The sequence below is a fragment of the Cercospora beticola genome, chromosome 10 (assembly GCF_033473495.1).
Source record: "Cercospora beticola chromosome 10, complete sequence".
Classification (NCBI taxonomy): Eukaryota; Fungi; Ascomycota; class Dothideomycetes; order Mycosphaerellales; family Mycosphaerellaceae; genus Cercospora; species Cercospora beticola.
This window is the reverse complement of record NC_088944.1, coordinates 125373-140774: the sequence shown is the minus strand read 5'-3', so window position 1 is coordinate 140774 and position 15402 is coordinate 125373. Positions and strand designations below refer to the sequence as shown.

At 48.3% G+C, this 15402-nt stretch overlaps 6 protein-coding genes across 6 annotated transcripts; 3 read left to right on the top strand and 3 right to left on the bottom strand.

The window, feature by feature from the left end:
- Nucleotides 1–3086: 3086 nt before the first annotated feature.
- On the top strand, nucleotides 3087–4678 carry RHO25_013157 (uncharacterized protein; the record flags this gene model as incomplete). Its single annotated transcript, XM_023605021.1, has 7 exons — nucleotides 3087–3308; nucleotides 3360–3431; nucleotides 3483–3652; nucleotides 3721–3765; nucleotides 3819–3975; nucleotides 4032–4218; nucleotides 4272–4678. 7 exons carry the CDS (start codon nucleotides 3087–3089, stop codon nucleotides 4676–4678), a joined length of 1260 nt encoding a protein of 419 aa, XP_023448463.1.
- Nucleotides 4679–5473: 795 nt separating this feature from the next.
- Nucleotides 5474–7292, bottom strand: RHO25_013156 (uncharacterized protein; the record flags this gene model as incomplete). The annotated part of the gene is made up of 4 exons (XM_023605022.1): nucleotides 5474–5719; nucleotides 5776–6567; nucleotides 6616–7136; nucleotides 7193–7292. 4 exons carry the CDS (start codon nucleotides 7290–7292, stop codon nucleotides 5474–5476), a joined length of 1659 nt encoding a protein of 552 aa, XP_023448462.1.
- A 1151-nt stretch (nucleotides 7293–8443) lies between these two features.
- Nucleotides 8444–9059, bottom strand: RHO25_013155 (uncharacterized protein; the record flags this gene model as incomplete). Its single annotated transcript, XM_065603660.1, has 2 exons — nucleotides 8444–8684; nucleotides 8746–9059. 2 exons carry the CDS (start codon nucleotides 9057–9059, stop codon nucleotides 8444–8446), a joined length of 555 nt encoding a protein of 184 aa, XP_065459732.1.
- Nucleotides 9060–9375: 316 nt separating this feature from the next.
- RHO25_013154 (uncharacterized protein) lies at nucleotides 9376–10737 on the top strand (the record flags this gene model as incomplete). Its single annotated transcript, XM_023605023.1, has 4 exons — nucleotides 9376–9581; nucleotides 9649–10079; nucleotides 10141–10327; nucleotides 10386–10737. 4 exons carry the CDS (start codon nucleotides 9376–9378, stop codon nucleotides 10735–10737), a joined length of 1176 nt encoding a protein of 391 aa, XP_023448461.1.
- Nucleotides 10738–11095: 358 nt separating this feature from the next.
- On the bottom strand, nucleotides 11096–12930 carry RHO25_013153 (uncharacterized protein; the record flags this gene model as incomplete). Its single annotated transcript, XM_023605024.1, has 3 exons — nucleotides 11096–11569; nucleotides 11628–12301; nucleotides 12363–12930. The coding sequence occupies 3 exons, from the start codon at nucleotides 12928–12930 to the stop codon at nucleotides 11096–11098; spliced, it is 1716 nt and encodes a 571-aa protein (XP_023448460.1).
- A 278-nt stretch (nucleotides 12931–13208) lies between these two features.
- On the top strand, nucleotides 13209–14512 carry RHO25_013152 (uncharacterized protein; the record flags this gene model as incomplete). Its single annotated transcript, XM_023605025.1, has 5 exons — nucleotides 13209–13329; nucleotides 13392–13637; nucleotides 13696–13782; nucleotides 13843–14325; nucleotides 14373–14512. 5 exons carry the CDS (start codon nucleotides 13209–13211, stop codon nucleotides 14510–14512), a joined length of 1077 nt encoding a protein of 358 aa, XP_023448467.1.
- Between the last annotated feature and the right edge of the window lie 890 nt (nucleotides 14513–15402).

The following is a 15402-nucleotide window of genomic DNA, read 5'->3' as shown; positions in this document are numbered from 1 at the left end:
AACTAATATACTTAAGATTAAGAGGAGTTATAAACCTACCTTTATTATAAATATAGTAGTACTAGGAGGTTCCTATACTAGAGAGTACTAGAGAGGTATACTCCTTTAGCTATTAATATATATACTATATATAAGGCCTAGAGTATAATACCTACTCTAGAGCTACCTAGAAGATAGAGTTCTAGAAGCTCTAGCTAAGAGAGAGAAGTCTTAGTATAGTTAATTCTCTACTAGAAAATAGTCTAGTATAAGAGAATTTCTACCTATATATATACTAAGAACTAAATACTAAGATATATAGGTCCTAGTTTACTATATAAAACAAATTTATTTCTTAGCTATAGTTAGAAGAACTTAGTAATATATATATCTAAAGTTAACTCTTTAGAAGATAAGATAGGAATAAAATAAAATAAATAGTACTTTAGTAAAGAGACTATATCTAGTACTTTCTAAAGAGAACTTAGAATAATAGTTTAGAAAGATAGCTATATTCCTTAAAAAAGAAGACCTATACTTAACTATTAAGACCTTAATATCTACTCTAATAACTAATAAAGTAAACTATAAAGCAATCTACTAGATTTAGCTTTATATTAGTAAAGAGAATAAAGAGATAGTATTAGAGAAAGAGATAGTAAAAGCTATCTAGTAAGAGCTAAAGAAGAAGTATAAGGATAATAAAGTATTAGAAAGGAAACTAGTATAGTAGTACTTTACCTTTTAAATAATAAGTTTATAGAGTATATTATAAGTATAGTCTAGCTTACTATTACTTAGAAAGAAAATAAGGGAGGCCTAGCTAGTAATAGTAGAGATAGTTAAACCTAAGAATAGAATCTAAGTTCTACTTAGTAGCCTACCTAAATCTTAGTTATCTATTAGAAATACTATAGATACCTAACTATACTTATTATCTAATAATATTCTTTCTATTCTAGAAGAGAAAGAAGTAGAGATATCTAGGTAACCTAAACTAGAGAGAGGATTAGAGCCTTTAGCTTATACTATAAGAGCTATATAGAAATAATAATAAAAGAGAAAGAGAATAGATAACTTAGAGTTATTTAAAGCTAGATAGTATACTCTATATTAAAGGAAGGGATACTTACTATTAAGCTATTAGTATCTAGAACCTATAAGAAGTATAGTCTTAGCTTTTAGAGATATAGATAAAGTAAGAGTCTTTACTATAATAGAGAATAAAACTAAGGAAAGGTAACTAGCTATTAAGAGATAAGCTATTAGAAAGAGTATTACGATTTAAGATTCTATAGATACTATATCTCTCTATCTAATAGTTAGGCCTTAGGTAAGTAGTACTTTAAGCTTTAGAAATTCTTAGTAGAAAGTATTTCTTTATAGGCTTATAGTAGATAGAAACCTAAGCCTCTCTAACTACTTACTATAAGAGGTTTTACTTTGCCTTATTCTACTATATCTAGATAGGTTAGACCTCTAAATTTAATAGGAAATATAATTAAGGAAACCGAGTTAATATTTAAGTTCTTATAAATTATCTAAGTTTATTTAAGTCTAAGATAGTCGTATTAGTAGTATATAGTAGCTACGTCGATAGAGTATAATTAATACTTAGATAGGACTTATAACTCTATAGTACTAAGACGCTCTTTAAAGCTAATTATTAGAGCTTTCTAGATATTTTCTATTTCTAATAATATTAGAGTTAGTCCGCTTTTCTCTAATAACTATTAACTTAACCTATAGTTTATAGCCTTAGTCGTAATATAGCTCTAGCGCTTACTTTATAAGCTCCTACTTTACTAGTCTCGTTTCTTATTAGAAACTATTTATATCTAGAGCTCGACTCTATTCTAGCTCTAAAGCGAATATAGCGCAATTAGAATCCGTACTATCGAGTAGAAATAATAACTACTATAACCGTTCTATATAAGAGGTAGTAGGTAGCAGAATATAAACTCTATCCGAAGGACTCTAATTCGCTATCTTAAACGAAGGAGACGATATAGGGCCCGAAGAAAAGAAAGAGCTTATATCTAGTCCTTCCCGAATATATTGTCTACCTACGCATTATATCTACTAGATAGGGAACTAGGCGACACGCCTCAAGAAACGTATATAACAACTCGGGGACCCGACAAATTTTAAGAGGCAATTGCTACGAAAAGCTATAGTTAGATCAACTTTAGCAGCGGCAGATAAGTCGGCTTTCTCCTTTGTATTCACGAACCTAGCGGCCGTTAATGCATTCGCGATAGGCGAACAGGAATTCGGGTTGAAACGTAGCAGGCAATACGAGAGTCCAGGTTGCGTTGTCTATGCAAGTCCTATTATTCTGGCGTTCGATTACCGTTTTCTTTGACTAGACAGTATAGGCATAGCCTCATGTTTAGCTAGTTGACCAAACCTGCACCACAGTATTATACGAAGCCACTTCGTTCCAATCGAGCGGCATTCATGTACGGCAAACTCGATATACAAGCACATCTCGGTCCAGCGCGAGAACTGATAGGGGCGTTCCCACTCCAATTAATCTCAGGGCCATCTGACATCCGCAACTCGTTGAAATGATTGCGGAGGTGGCAACAGAGGGTGCAGTAGTGTGCGACACCGCCACCAACACTATACAACCCGAGGTCGCTGTGCAGCCCCAGTTTCTGAGAATGAACCTATCATCCAAGCGATGGCAGTGGGGATTCCCCGGCGCATGCTCTCATTACAGCTTTTTCTGCGGCGATCGTCTATATATATTCTCGGCCCTGTTGACAGAGCACTTTCAAGGTTTGCAGCCACTGCGGGGAAGGAACTCGCGGCCACATGTGTGATGAGCCCTGTTTGCCACTAACAATGTCGCTATTGGTAATGCACGACTTTCTTCCAATCATGTAGCTACTGATTATGTGGCGAATACAAACAACGCAGGCTACTAGGGACTAATTGCTGATCGTGTCCATCCCAGCGGCGCTGCCCCACTGAATCGGTGGCTTGAGAGCAGAGCAAGGTTAGATATATAACAGCAATCGTGGCACTGGGGTGTCTGTCGAACTCAGCACTGTGTATTGATTCAATCGTATTGTACATCGACGACCTCGACCCTTGCCACGATGAAATCGTCTCTGGCTCTGACCCTACTGGGTGCTGGCGCCGCCCATGCATTTCCTGCTATGTCCGATGCTGAAGCAAGTGCTATGCTAGATAGCATGACACTGTCAAAACGGGCCATCGATCCATCGAAGCCGATTCCTGTCGATGGTGAGCATGCGTATCGACGTGCGAACTTCGCGGCTGGTGAAATCCGTGGTCCATGCCCCGGGTTGAATGCTTTGGTATGTACATGCTTCCCAATTCACCAACGTCCGCGCCCTAACGTGATTTAGGCCAACCACGGCTACCTCCCACGATCTGGTGTAGGCTCGATTGCAGACTTCCAAGCAGTGACGGACGTTTTCGTAAGTGATATCAGCCGATCCTGGCGGGCCCTGCTAACAAGGCATCTGCAGGGCGTTGCACCGACCCTCAACCAATTCTTGGCGGTGTACGGTGCAGTTTTTGATGGAGATCTTCTGTCCTGGTCGATCGGTGGTCCGCCACCAGCAGGGCTTATCGGTGGTCTTCTCGGTGGCACTGGTCTCATCGGCGCGCCCCAGGGCTTGTCGGGCTCGCACAATAAGTGAGTTCAAAACTCGCCGACACGGATACCATTGAGACAAGGTAACATGGCTAACTTGTTTTGATTAGATATGAGGGCGACGCCTCACCGACTCGAGGGGATCTTTATGTTGAGTGAGTCGTCGTACCTGACCTAGTGCAACATGAGCGGTTACTGACCAATACAGGGGCAACAACTTCGTATCTCAGCCCGAAAACTTCCAGGCGCTGTACGACATACAAAAGAATGCTGCAAATCCTAACTACAACTTGGATGTACTTGGTCAACATCGTAACAACCGCTTCGAGAATTCGATCGCTACCAACCCATATTTCTTCAATGGAGTAAGTTTATCCTACCATTGACCGGCAGCAACGATCATGACTGACTATCATCCTAGCCTTTCAGTGGTCTTGCTGTGCTCCCAGCAGCTTACTCCTTCATCTATCGTCTCATGGCCAACCACACTGGTGCCAATCCACAGGAGGGTGTTTTGGACAAGGAGACCTTGAAGACCTTCTTCGGATACACTGGGCCCGATGATGCTTTGGTGTTCAACCCAGGCACCGAGCGCATCCCTGAGAACTGTAAGTCCTAACGAGCTACGCCTTACACACAGAGACCTAATATGTTATCCCAGGGTATCGCCGACCAGCCAATGACTACGGTGTAGCCGCTGCAGTAGCCGATGGACTTTACTTCGATCAATTCAACCCAAGCTTTTTGTCCGTTGGTGGCAACACTGGCAAGGTGAATAGCTTCACTGGCGTTGACGTCGGAGATCTTTCAGGTGGCATTTTCAACGCTCAAAACCTGCGTGAGGGAAACAACCTGTGGTGCTTCGCCATGCAGTTCGCTGCTCAGGCTGCGCCAGACACTTTGAAGCCACTGTTCAGCACTCTCGGTCGACCATTGGCACTTATCCGCGGCGCAACCAATAATGCCATCGCTGCGATTGGTGGATGCCCACAGTTGCAGCAGATCGAAGATGATCAGTTCAACCAATTCCCAGGTGCTGCTCGTCTGTCGGCGAAGGGAACTTATTAAAAAGGTCACTCTTGAGAAGTTGAAATGAAATGGGAGATTGTCGAGCAGTCCTCGCGATCTGTCAGCTTGTACATATTTGACATGGAATGAACAGCGCAACAGCGCACATAAGAATTTTCTGACGGCTGCGACCCCTCTGATGAACCATCCAATCACACTGTCACTGTATTTGTGTTGCGCTGTCGGGGAATTTAACTTCTTGCTATAATCGAATCAACCGGTTCTTCTCTGTGATTGGAATTGCTGACAACTGACCATTACCGTCTCGCGATGGCAGCACGAACAAAGAAAATTGCAACTTGTGTCTTGAGTTGAAGCACGTCGGCCAATGTCGCCACTCGTTGAACACTCTACGTCTACCCGCGTTAAAGTCTATGGAGCTTAGTCCTCCAATGTCGTTCGCTCCCCATCGACAGATCGATCTCGCATCTAATCGGAGACGGAGATTTTCCAATGCAAGCTGCGTCAGGAAACGGTGGGTGACCGTGGCTATTTCTGAATGCAAATGTCTCTGAGTGCAACCGCAAGTCGCTAAGTAAGTCAACAAAGCTTTTCATGTATCGAGAGCCAATCTGGTGAGGCGCTTGCGCTCAGAGGTAGTTATGTTCAGAGGTGGCCACGGCTACTTGTTCGCCGCGTTATGCTCAGTATTTACTGCATGGCTTCCAACTGCCTCAAGCACGAAGTCATGGCGAGATGCAGTGTTTGATCGGATCGTGAATTTCGTCCATAGATGAGAAGAGCGAGAATGAAGAAGGGACTATATTCGAGGCTGACCACGGTTTTCTCTATGCATCAAGCAACGTCATGTACAGAACTCTTGCTGGACATCTTTCGCAACTTCTTGCCAAAGAAATAGAGTGGCACTGCGCCAAAGAGTAGCAGAGCAAAGTTCAAGGCGGTGATAGTCAAGAGTGGCCCAAGGTACCCAATTTGTACAACCCAATCATTCATGAACTTGGTCATACCATAGCCCCAGACATTCTTGAACACAGTCGCACTAACGAGGAACTCGCCAGCAGCAGGCTTGTAGCAATCAACCTGTCACAGAACACGTCAGCTAGAGCGCAAAGAGACGAAGCAAAGTGCACACATACCACATAATTGACTGCAATGCCCGAGATGGCTGCGACCTGGACGCCCACGAGCGTGAATCCGACGATAACTACAACTTCCCAAGGCCAGCCATATTCCCAACCAACGCTGAGAATTATGCAGCCCACGAGGAAGCATACCACGAAAGGAATAAGCGTTAACAGACGCATCTCTGGCTCGCGGACGCCATTGTTCTTAATCGTGGCGCGACGAGATACGACATCACTCAAAGGCCCGGCGGTGAGCAGTGAAATCGACGTGCCAACGAACAGTGCCAAATTCGTGTAACCGACCGCGGTCGGACTAAAGTTGTATGGCGGTGATCCAAGCGCTTGAGACTGAGTGATGTTGATCATCAAGAAGCAGGATGCTGAGAAGGTGAACTGCAGCGATCCCCAGAGGACGATCGGGAAGCGTGCCAATTTGAGTGGCAGTATGATTGCTCCGATGATAGGCTCGTGCACGCTCCATCCTGCAATGGGCAGAAACTGTCGTTTGTTAGGTTTTCCGACAGGTTGAACTCTTGGGCCGGATGTGTCTTCTGATCGTTCTTCTTTCACAACACTAATGTGATCAGCCTTTGCGTCGATCGTGGAGTCGGTTTTTGCCCGGATGCTGTTTGTATCGACTTGGGCGATTGTGTCGTTGACGGCGAGCGGGCGTCGGTCACGTTTGGTTTCGGGCAAGAAAAACAAGATCCAGACCTGCGTGAAGACTGAAATGGCCGTCGAGATCCACCAGAAGCTTCGCCAGCCGTGTCTGTCGGCAGAAACTCCAGCGATGATGGGTCCGATCTACGAGTATCAGCATCATCCGCGTTGGGTACGAGGCATCAAGCTCACCATCAGACCACTCCAGAAGGCCCATTGGTAAAGTCCCATCCAGAAGCCCCGCTCGTGAAGAAACATGACATCGGTAATAATGACGGGCCCCAGCGTTTCACCGGGCGAGGCGCCAATGCCACAGAGGATTGCAGCCCCGAGAAAAGAATTGTAGGTGGTAGCTTTGGCACGCCAAATGCATGAGACCGTGGTGATCAGAGTCGTTACTAGTGCCATAGGTCGTCGTCCCAAGCCTCGAGCAATTGGGATCCATATGAAGTTGGTAAAGCCAAGAACGAGGATTGAGACACCGATAAAGTTGATGACCGCGGGCAAGGTCGTGTCAAACGCTTCTATATAGTATGGAACCTGAGGAGCGAGTGATAGCGGACTGAAGACCCAGTTGAATGTCGAAAGCGCCATGGAGCTCATGGTAAGCCATTTCCACGTGCGACTCCAGTTGACCGGATCCGACGGATCATTGCTTGGTTGGGGCACCAGGGCTTGCTGCTTGTTGGTATGTTCGAGGTGAATACTGCCCGCTGTATCGACTTGATTAGCCAGCTACCCAAGCATTGAATGGAAGTCGTCTGCTTACCATCAGTCATCAATTCCGTGCCTGGATAGAATTCGACCCCAGTAGCCGCTTGCGCAGCCTGGCGTGCCCTCTCGCCCTCTGCATGGGACAAGTTCTCCATGGCGTGCAGATTGGACGCGTGATCAACGCAGATGCAAAGCAAGATCTGCGTTAGTTGTCCTGATCTCGCATGGTCCCTGAAGCACTATATGCCGGGTTGTGGGGTGTTGCCGGGACTCCAAGTGGCGGATTGCGAGGCGTTTTGCGGAGGTGGTGGTTGCCCGGACCATCACAAGATTCTTCTGCCTGGTCTATATGCCGATCAGGACTGCAAGTCATCCATGAGCGGCAGTCTGTGAGACTACAAACTGCATTGAACGTGAGGGTAAGTCGTGTAGGGAGTATCGAAGCGCCTAGAATCACCACCCCACAGAAAGTACTGCTTTTCTCAAAGCATAGCGGAATCGCTAAGAAGTGAACTTTAGATGTAATGCGCCACCAATACTCCAGACAATGTAGACAGAATAAATGCTAGAGCTGTAGCAATGTAGCAGCGTATCTACAGGGACGTTTCGTACCGAAACAGTCCGTCGATAGGGAGTATCTGGTAGTACATCCGTGTTGCAACGGTTGTTTGCAGAGAAGATGTCAACTCCTAGCCTAGCCCTAGGCGCCAGCAAGGATTTGAGTTGATTGATCTACCAGCAAATTTCGCGTCTTGTTCTCATTCTACGCTTTTGAGATTTTGGTCTGTTCCGACAAAGGCAGTAGGTTCAATGACCTTTCTATCGTAAGCCACTTCCTGGTATCGCCATACGATTTTAAGGTAGCAAAGCTTCGCTCGGTTGTACAGTATCATCATTGGCAAAGGAAGCCACCATCAACCGCTACAGCAGTACCTGTCATCCAACCAGCATCCTCACTCGCGAGCACGACCGCGATTCTCGCAACGTCTTGGGCAGAGCCTACACCTTTGAGAGGCTGTGTAGACTTGATCTGCTGCAGATACGTTGGGTCTGCTGCCAACGACGTGGTCAGGGCGGTCGATGTAACTTTTCAACAATATTAGCTATACATCTGTGACGCGTGCGAGAGAAGGAAAGAAGAGTGAAGACCCACATCCAGGACAGATGGCGTTGATTCGAATGTTGTGAGGGGCGCAGTCTAGAGCAGCGGCTTTCGTTAAGCCGAGCACAGCATGCTTGGATGAACAATAGGCGACTGATGATGACACATGTTGGTCAGATATGAGTATCCTGCATGGTGGTACGATCAATCCTCACCGTTGCCTGGGACTGCTGTTTGTCCGTAAATGCTTGAGATGTTGACGATCCAGCCTCGATCACCATCAGCTCGAGCTGGCTGGGACATCATCTGAGCAGTCGCAGCGCGGCATGTGTTGAGGATGCCTGTCGCGTTGACTCCCATTGTCATGTTCCATGTAGCTTCTGGTAAGCTCCAGATGGGCTGTGGGTTGTGAATCTCAGGCGCGACTCCTGCCGCATTTACAAGTCTGCAATCTCAGTCAGCACATTGAAGTCGACCTCATTTTTATGCGGCGGAGAGAACCGTACATGTCCAAACGACCGTACTTCTCTACCGTGCGTGACATCAAGCCGTCGACGCTTTGCGAAGAACTGACATCAGTCTGGTGGAATAGCACTTCCTGCCCATGCTCCCTACGTACGATGTCTGCAGTCGACACTTCGATTTCGGATATGGCTTTGGATTGGACATCGCGGTCAGCTACAACGATGCGAGCTCCTTCCGCAGCATAGGCTAGAGCTATTGCGCGACCGATGCCACTGGAACCCCCTGTAACGATTGCAATCTTGTCGCGAAGACGACCGAGGCTGCGCGCTGTGCCGTTCAGAGTGCTGGCGGCCATGTTTTCGCCTTAGGATTTACTGTTTCGAATTGTTTTTACTGCATTTGAGTGCTCAGGATCACGACCGCATATAGCATCGAAAATACCAAGACTAGCGGATTGTCATCATGCCTCGAGAGCCTTCCAACACGTGGTCTAGCTGTTCCGGCATGTGCGATGGAGAATCCCCACCACTCCCCACCAACCGAAGCTTTTCAGTACCAAAATTCCAATCTAGAGCTTCTTCGGCGAGAAATTGCGGGGCAGTGTTTACATCCTGCTGCCTTCATATCATTGAACCAAGAGAAATCTTGGACCGCAACTACTCCGCAACATCATGGCGACCTTTTCCGGCAGCCTCGACGTCCGACCGTTCCAGGTCTCCGTCTCAGACGAAGCAATTTCCGATTTCAAGCAGTTGTTAAGCTTATCCAAAATCGGCCCTGCCACATTTGAGAATGCTACAAAACCGAGCCAGACGTATGGGCTCTCACGAGCCTGGGTAGAGAACGCGCGAGAGACATGGCTGTCCAAATACGATTGGTATGCATCATCATCGGCGCTAGATAGCAGGTGATCTGTACAACTCGTTCGACTCACAACATAGTAGGCGCAAGACTGAAGCCCGGATCAACTCGTTTGAGAACTTCAAGGCCACGGTCGCCGGCGCAGATGGGGACGAAGTTGATATGCATTTCATCGCACTGCGTTCCACGAAGGCGAATGCGATCCCCGTGGTGTTGCTCCATGGATGGCCGGGAAGTCCACTGGAGTTCCTGGGTGTGCTCGAGGCCGCTCGTGCCAAGTACGATGCAAGCGATTTCCCTTATACGTTCTTGGTCCCCTCGCTGCCGGGCTATGGCTTCACTACTGGACCATCGCTGCAGAAGGAATCAAACTGCGAATCCATGGCTGAATTAGTCAACGCTCTCATGGTTGGGCTTGGGTTCGGTGGCGGCTACGTAGCCCAAGGCGGAGACATTGGAAGTTTTGTTGCCCGGATTCTGGGTGCTACATATGAGGGGTGCAAAGCGGTGCACAGTAAGAAAGCAAAATTCCCTTATTTTTCATGCTCATTCACTAACACTGGCGGATTTCGCAGTCAATTTTGCATTGATGCCCCCTCCTGAAGGTGTTTCCCCCGATAAGATCCATCCGCTTGAGCTGCAAGGCCTGGAGCGCGCAGGTGGATTTGGGGCGCAAGGCGATGCTTACGCTCGAGAGCACGGACAGCGACCTGCGACAATAGGTCTACTTCTTTCGACATCGCCACTGGCGTTGCTCATCTGGTAATAAACTCTAATGACACTATCACGCTACGATAGAGACTGACCTCGTCACCTATAGGATCGGAGAAAAGTTCTTAGAATGGGTAGATGAGCCTCTCAGCTTGAACGACATTCTGGACAGCGTCTCTCTATACTGGTTCACGGAAACATTTCCTCGAGCCATCTATCCCTACCGCCAATTCTTTGGCCCGACTCCCGAAGCCATTCCTCTCAAACACCATGTCTCTAAGCCTCTAGGCTATTCGTGGTTTCCGAAAGAGATTGCGCCCATTCCAAAAGCATGGGTGGCCACTACGGGCAATCTGGTTTGGCACAAGCAGCACACGAAAGGAGGGCATTTTGCGGCTATGGAAGGGCCACAAGTCTTGTTACAAGACATTGAAGAATTTATAAGCGCTGTCTGGAAGTAGGACGCTCGCGTCTGTTAAGGTAGAACAATTTATGAGACAGAAGTTTTCGAAGACTCTCATATGAGACTGCGTCTGCGATGTTTACTCGAACACTGCCTCTTGAGCAATTGAACTCAGCTAAGGACTATTTTGCAACCACTTACGAGACTGTAGCTATGCATCGACGCTCATGATTTATTCGGGCGACAGCTGGAGCGCTCTACGTCTATTGGTGACATCGTTTCTATTCATTGCTACTCTTTACAAAGCTACTGGAGTGGCTGCAGCCGCTTGAAGACCATGTGCTCCTTGCAACCAATCCCATGCATCACTCTGTTTACTATGACACTGCCCAAGCCCTCGAGAGCTACGCTTCGCATCAACGAACAATGCTCTTGCGAAGAGGCGAGACCGCAACCGCGAGTATGCCCAAACCGACGCTCACAGCCGCAGCCTTGCTCCAGCTCGTAACCCAAGGCTGGCTTTCTTCCACGACCCTTGTCCAGCTGATGCGACCTTTACTACGAAGCTCCGCGGCGCCGGGTCCTTGTAGCTGATAGTCCTCCCAGTCAATGGAGCTGACGTCGCGTTGATACTCGATGGCGTTCTCCGACCAATTCGTAGTAATTAATCCCGTGTCAGACTTGTACCACGAACTGCATTGGTCGCTGGCCAATGTACTTTTGCTGAGTGAGGCTTGTACCTTGTTGTTCCAGTTCTTGGTCGCGGACTCACGAGGAGAGATGCGTAGATATCCTCGACTACTGTCCTTCGCATTCGTGCGAACAGCCTCTATGAGACGATTGATGTAGGCTGACTGGGCCTCGATCATCAGTATAATGCTGTTGTGTCCCTGAGTGATCTAGCGTCAGTGCTGAACTCGACAATTCCAGGCCGAGTGAGATACATACCAAATTTGTGTTTGGTCCATACATGATGGCAAAATTTGGCAAATCGGGGACAGTCATTCCCTTGTACGCATAAGCTCCACCGCTCCACTTTTGCTCAAGAGTTTCTTGACCAGCGACTTCGATGTGTAACGGTGAAAGGAACTGTTTAGCTTGGAAACCAGTCGCGCATATGATGGCATCGACAACATGATCTTGCGGCTGGTGCTGTCCTTTTCTCGAGTCCCAACCTGACGATACGCGGACAGCCTCTTCTGTGATTTCTAGGATCGGAGCAGTTTCGAGTGTGACATGAGGTTTACCAAGAGCCGGATAGTAGTCGTCGCTAATGAGGATTCGCTTGCAACCAGGCGGGTAGTTGGGAGTAAGCACCTGGCGCAGTTCTGCGCGATTTTCCCCCGGAAGCTGCGTGGAAAGCAGCTCTGTGGCCATTGCCTTCAATCCCTGATGTGCTTCACCATCTGTATCAACTAAAACATTCCAGTAGTCCTCACGGATGTCCATCAGACTTGAACGATAGTGACGACGCGCATATGGCAGATAACGATACATGAACTGACGCCAGGCCGGAATCGTTGAGTCGTAACGAGGCGTGATCCAGTTCGGCGACCGCTGAAAGACTACGACTGATTCGGCAATTTTTGCAAGCTCAGGCACGATCTGAATGGCAGTTGCACCTGAACCTTTGATCAGAATTCTGCATCTGTTGGACGTATCAACGATTAGGGGAGTGCTTACCGTTACCTATCACTGCGACTTTTTTGCCACGCAAATCGAAAGATTTGTCCCATCGAGCGGAGTGCATGATACGTCCGGCAAAATCGTCCATGCCTGTGATTTTAGGGTACTGCGGATTGTTGAGCTGGCCCATGGCAGAGACGACGAACCGCGAGTGAAGTGTCGCTTCGCCGCCGTCGTCTCCCCGTCGCACAGTCGTCGTCCAGATGCCGGTGACGGGATCGAACTTGCACCCCTTCACCTCGGTGTTGAAACGGATGTGACGTTCGAGATCATATTTGTGTGCAACACCTGTCAGATACCGATGGATTTCTGGTTGTGTAGGGTATTCTCGCGTCCAGTCGGGATTTGGCGAGAAGGAGAGAGAATAAAGGTGCGACCATACATCGCAACAGCATCCTGGATATTCGTTGTCGCTCCAAGTACCTCCAACGCGACGACCTTTCTCGATAATAACAAAGTTATCGCCATTCCCAAGTCGCATCATGTCAATGGCCAAGGTCATGCCAGAAATTCCAGCACCAATAATGACCACATCCGTGGTCGTTTCGCTTGAGGTGGTCGCCATGTCGAATGAAAGTGCTCTAGTAGTGTCGCTGTCTCGAGCCTCAACGACCACGAGTATACTCAAGAGTTGACCAAGCACGTGCAGCTACTGTGACAAATTCCGGGGCGGGCAGCGATGGGGTGTGGGAGCTTCGGCGTTTCCCCACGGGGTGGAGCGATTGGCCAATGCAATGCCCATCTCGGCATGCATTCTCGGGCACGGAGCTGCCTCCCTTGAACCCTTGAACTTTTGTCGTGTCTTTGTTCGACAGTCTCTGCCATCTGTTCGAAAGAGCAGAGATGAGGGCTGTGCGATTTTATGGAAAGGAGGATGTCCGCATCGTGGATGACGTCGACGTTCCTGTCACGAGAGAGGGACAGGTGCGCATACGACCCGCTTTCGTTGGTATCTGCGGCACAGGTAGGAATCCATCACGGATGAGAGCCCGTGCAGTGCACGAACGCGATGCTGACCGTGTATAGATGTGCATGAGTACAGCAGAGGCGCCACGCTGATTCCCGAAAGCGAGCATGCTCTCACCGGACGGTCTGTTCCATTGACGCTCGGCCATGAGATCAGTGGCGTGGTAGATGAGGTCGGAGCAGGTGTCAGCCATGTTCAGGCTGGTGATCGAGTGGCGATTCAGCCCATCATCTCAGACGGCACTTGCTACGCATGTCAGCTCGACCGTCCGAACTGTTGTGCCCAACAAGGCTTCTACGGTCTCAGTACGATGCTGTCAAAACATTACGCCGAGCTGAGAGACTGACGCTGGGGTTCGAACAGGCGCTGATGGCGGTCTTGCCGAATATCTGGTCGTGGATGCATCGAATGCAAGGAAATTGCCGGCCGGGGTTACACTGGCTGTCGCAGGTACGTTTGTATTAAAATTATGAGTGGAGGACTTGACACGTTAATAATGTTTCGTTGCAGCGCTCGTAGAGCCATTATCTGTAGCTTGGCACGCGGTGCGGCGCAGCGTCACAAAAGACACCTCCTCTGTCCTGGTGGTCGGGGCGGGACCTATCGGACTCTGCATTGTGCAAGCACTGAAAGCCCGCCGCGTACGCAACATCATCGTTGCTGACACGAACTCCGAGCGTCGGAATGCTGCAATCACAGCTGGTGCACACCACTTCGTCGATGCTTTGCGTGTCAACGTTGAGAGGGCTTGTGCAAAACTTTGCAGCGAGAGCAGTGGAGTTCACGTGGCATTTGATACTGCAGGAAAGCAAGTGACCCTGGACCAGTGCGTCGCCGCTCTCTGTGTTGGGGGCACGGTAGTGAATGTCGCTGTGTGGGGAAGCTCGGCGACAATCATGCCCAACTCCTTCTTGCTCAGCGAGAAGCAATATATGGGAACATCGGTGTACACCAGAGAAGACTTCGACGAAGTTATCGAAGCCATCGCATCAGGTGCGTGAATGATCCCTCAACACTTGGACACATGCTGACTACAACAGGTCTGATGAATCCGGAGTTTCTCATCACCTCACGCATTGCCATGACAGAGGTAGTGTCTCGGGGCATTCTCAAGATGCTTCACACACCAGGTTCGGATTTGAAGACTCTCGTCGACCTAACGATGCGAGGGCGACTTTGACCATTGTACGAGTATGAGTCGGCATAGAGCAACCTTGGATAACCTGCACGTTTGTCTCTCTCGCGCTCTGCACGTCAAAACAGCAGCCAGCAGGGGCATTCTGAGAAGTCGAGCAACCTGATATACTGGATTCCGAGTGCTAAATAATTCATTTGAAGTCACTTGAGATTGAACCCTGAATTGAACAGGAACTCGGCCGTACTCAATTGCCGATCTTGGACATTGAATCACTGTTGATACCTGAGATCCAGTATGCTTTTTCTCCTTCAAGGCGTATGCGGTGCATAGAATTCGATAACTGACTGAATAACACCTGAATTCGGATTCAAGTTTCATTCCGAGATGCTGAATAATCAGGCTGATCAGAAGTCATCAAGTTCAGTTCGGCTGGGGCGTATTTCTACGGCTTGGGTTGTTCCTAGGCGCCTGGCGCTTACTGCAAGCTCAACAAAGGGCCTAGTTTGGCAGCAATTCACCCAGAGATCGGAGCGTCCAAAGAGAAATTGCCTTGCGCAGGCAATTTGAGATCCAGATCCGTTCCCGTGCCTAGAATGTGGCTCAGGCCTGATGCCAAGACTTGCTCTTTCGGATACTGATTGAATACCTTGATTTGATTCTGATTATTGAATCATGTTCCTGATTTGTCCGGGTTCCTGGCCCAGGTGATTTGATCATTCCGTGATCAACATCATGCGCTGGAGTGATGGAATTGCTGATCGCAGCGAAGCGCGTTTCAGCTCCCTCGCCAGATCCATCAAGCCACCTCCCACTCGATTCTGGCCTTGGTACCAAGCCTGGACCTGCTCCATTGTTCACTGCTTTTGGTTGCGTGATTTTGGCGTGAATAACCAGTTGGGCGATCCACTTCTGGGAACCTTCTCGGGTGTACA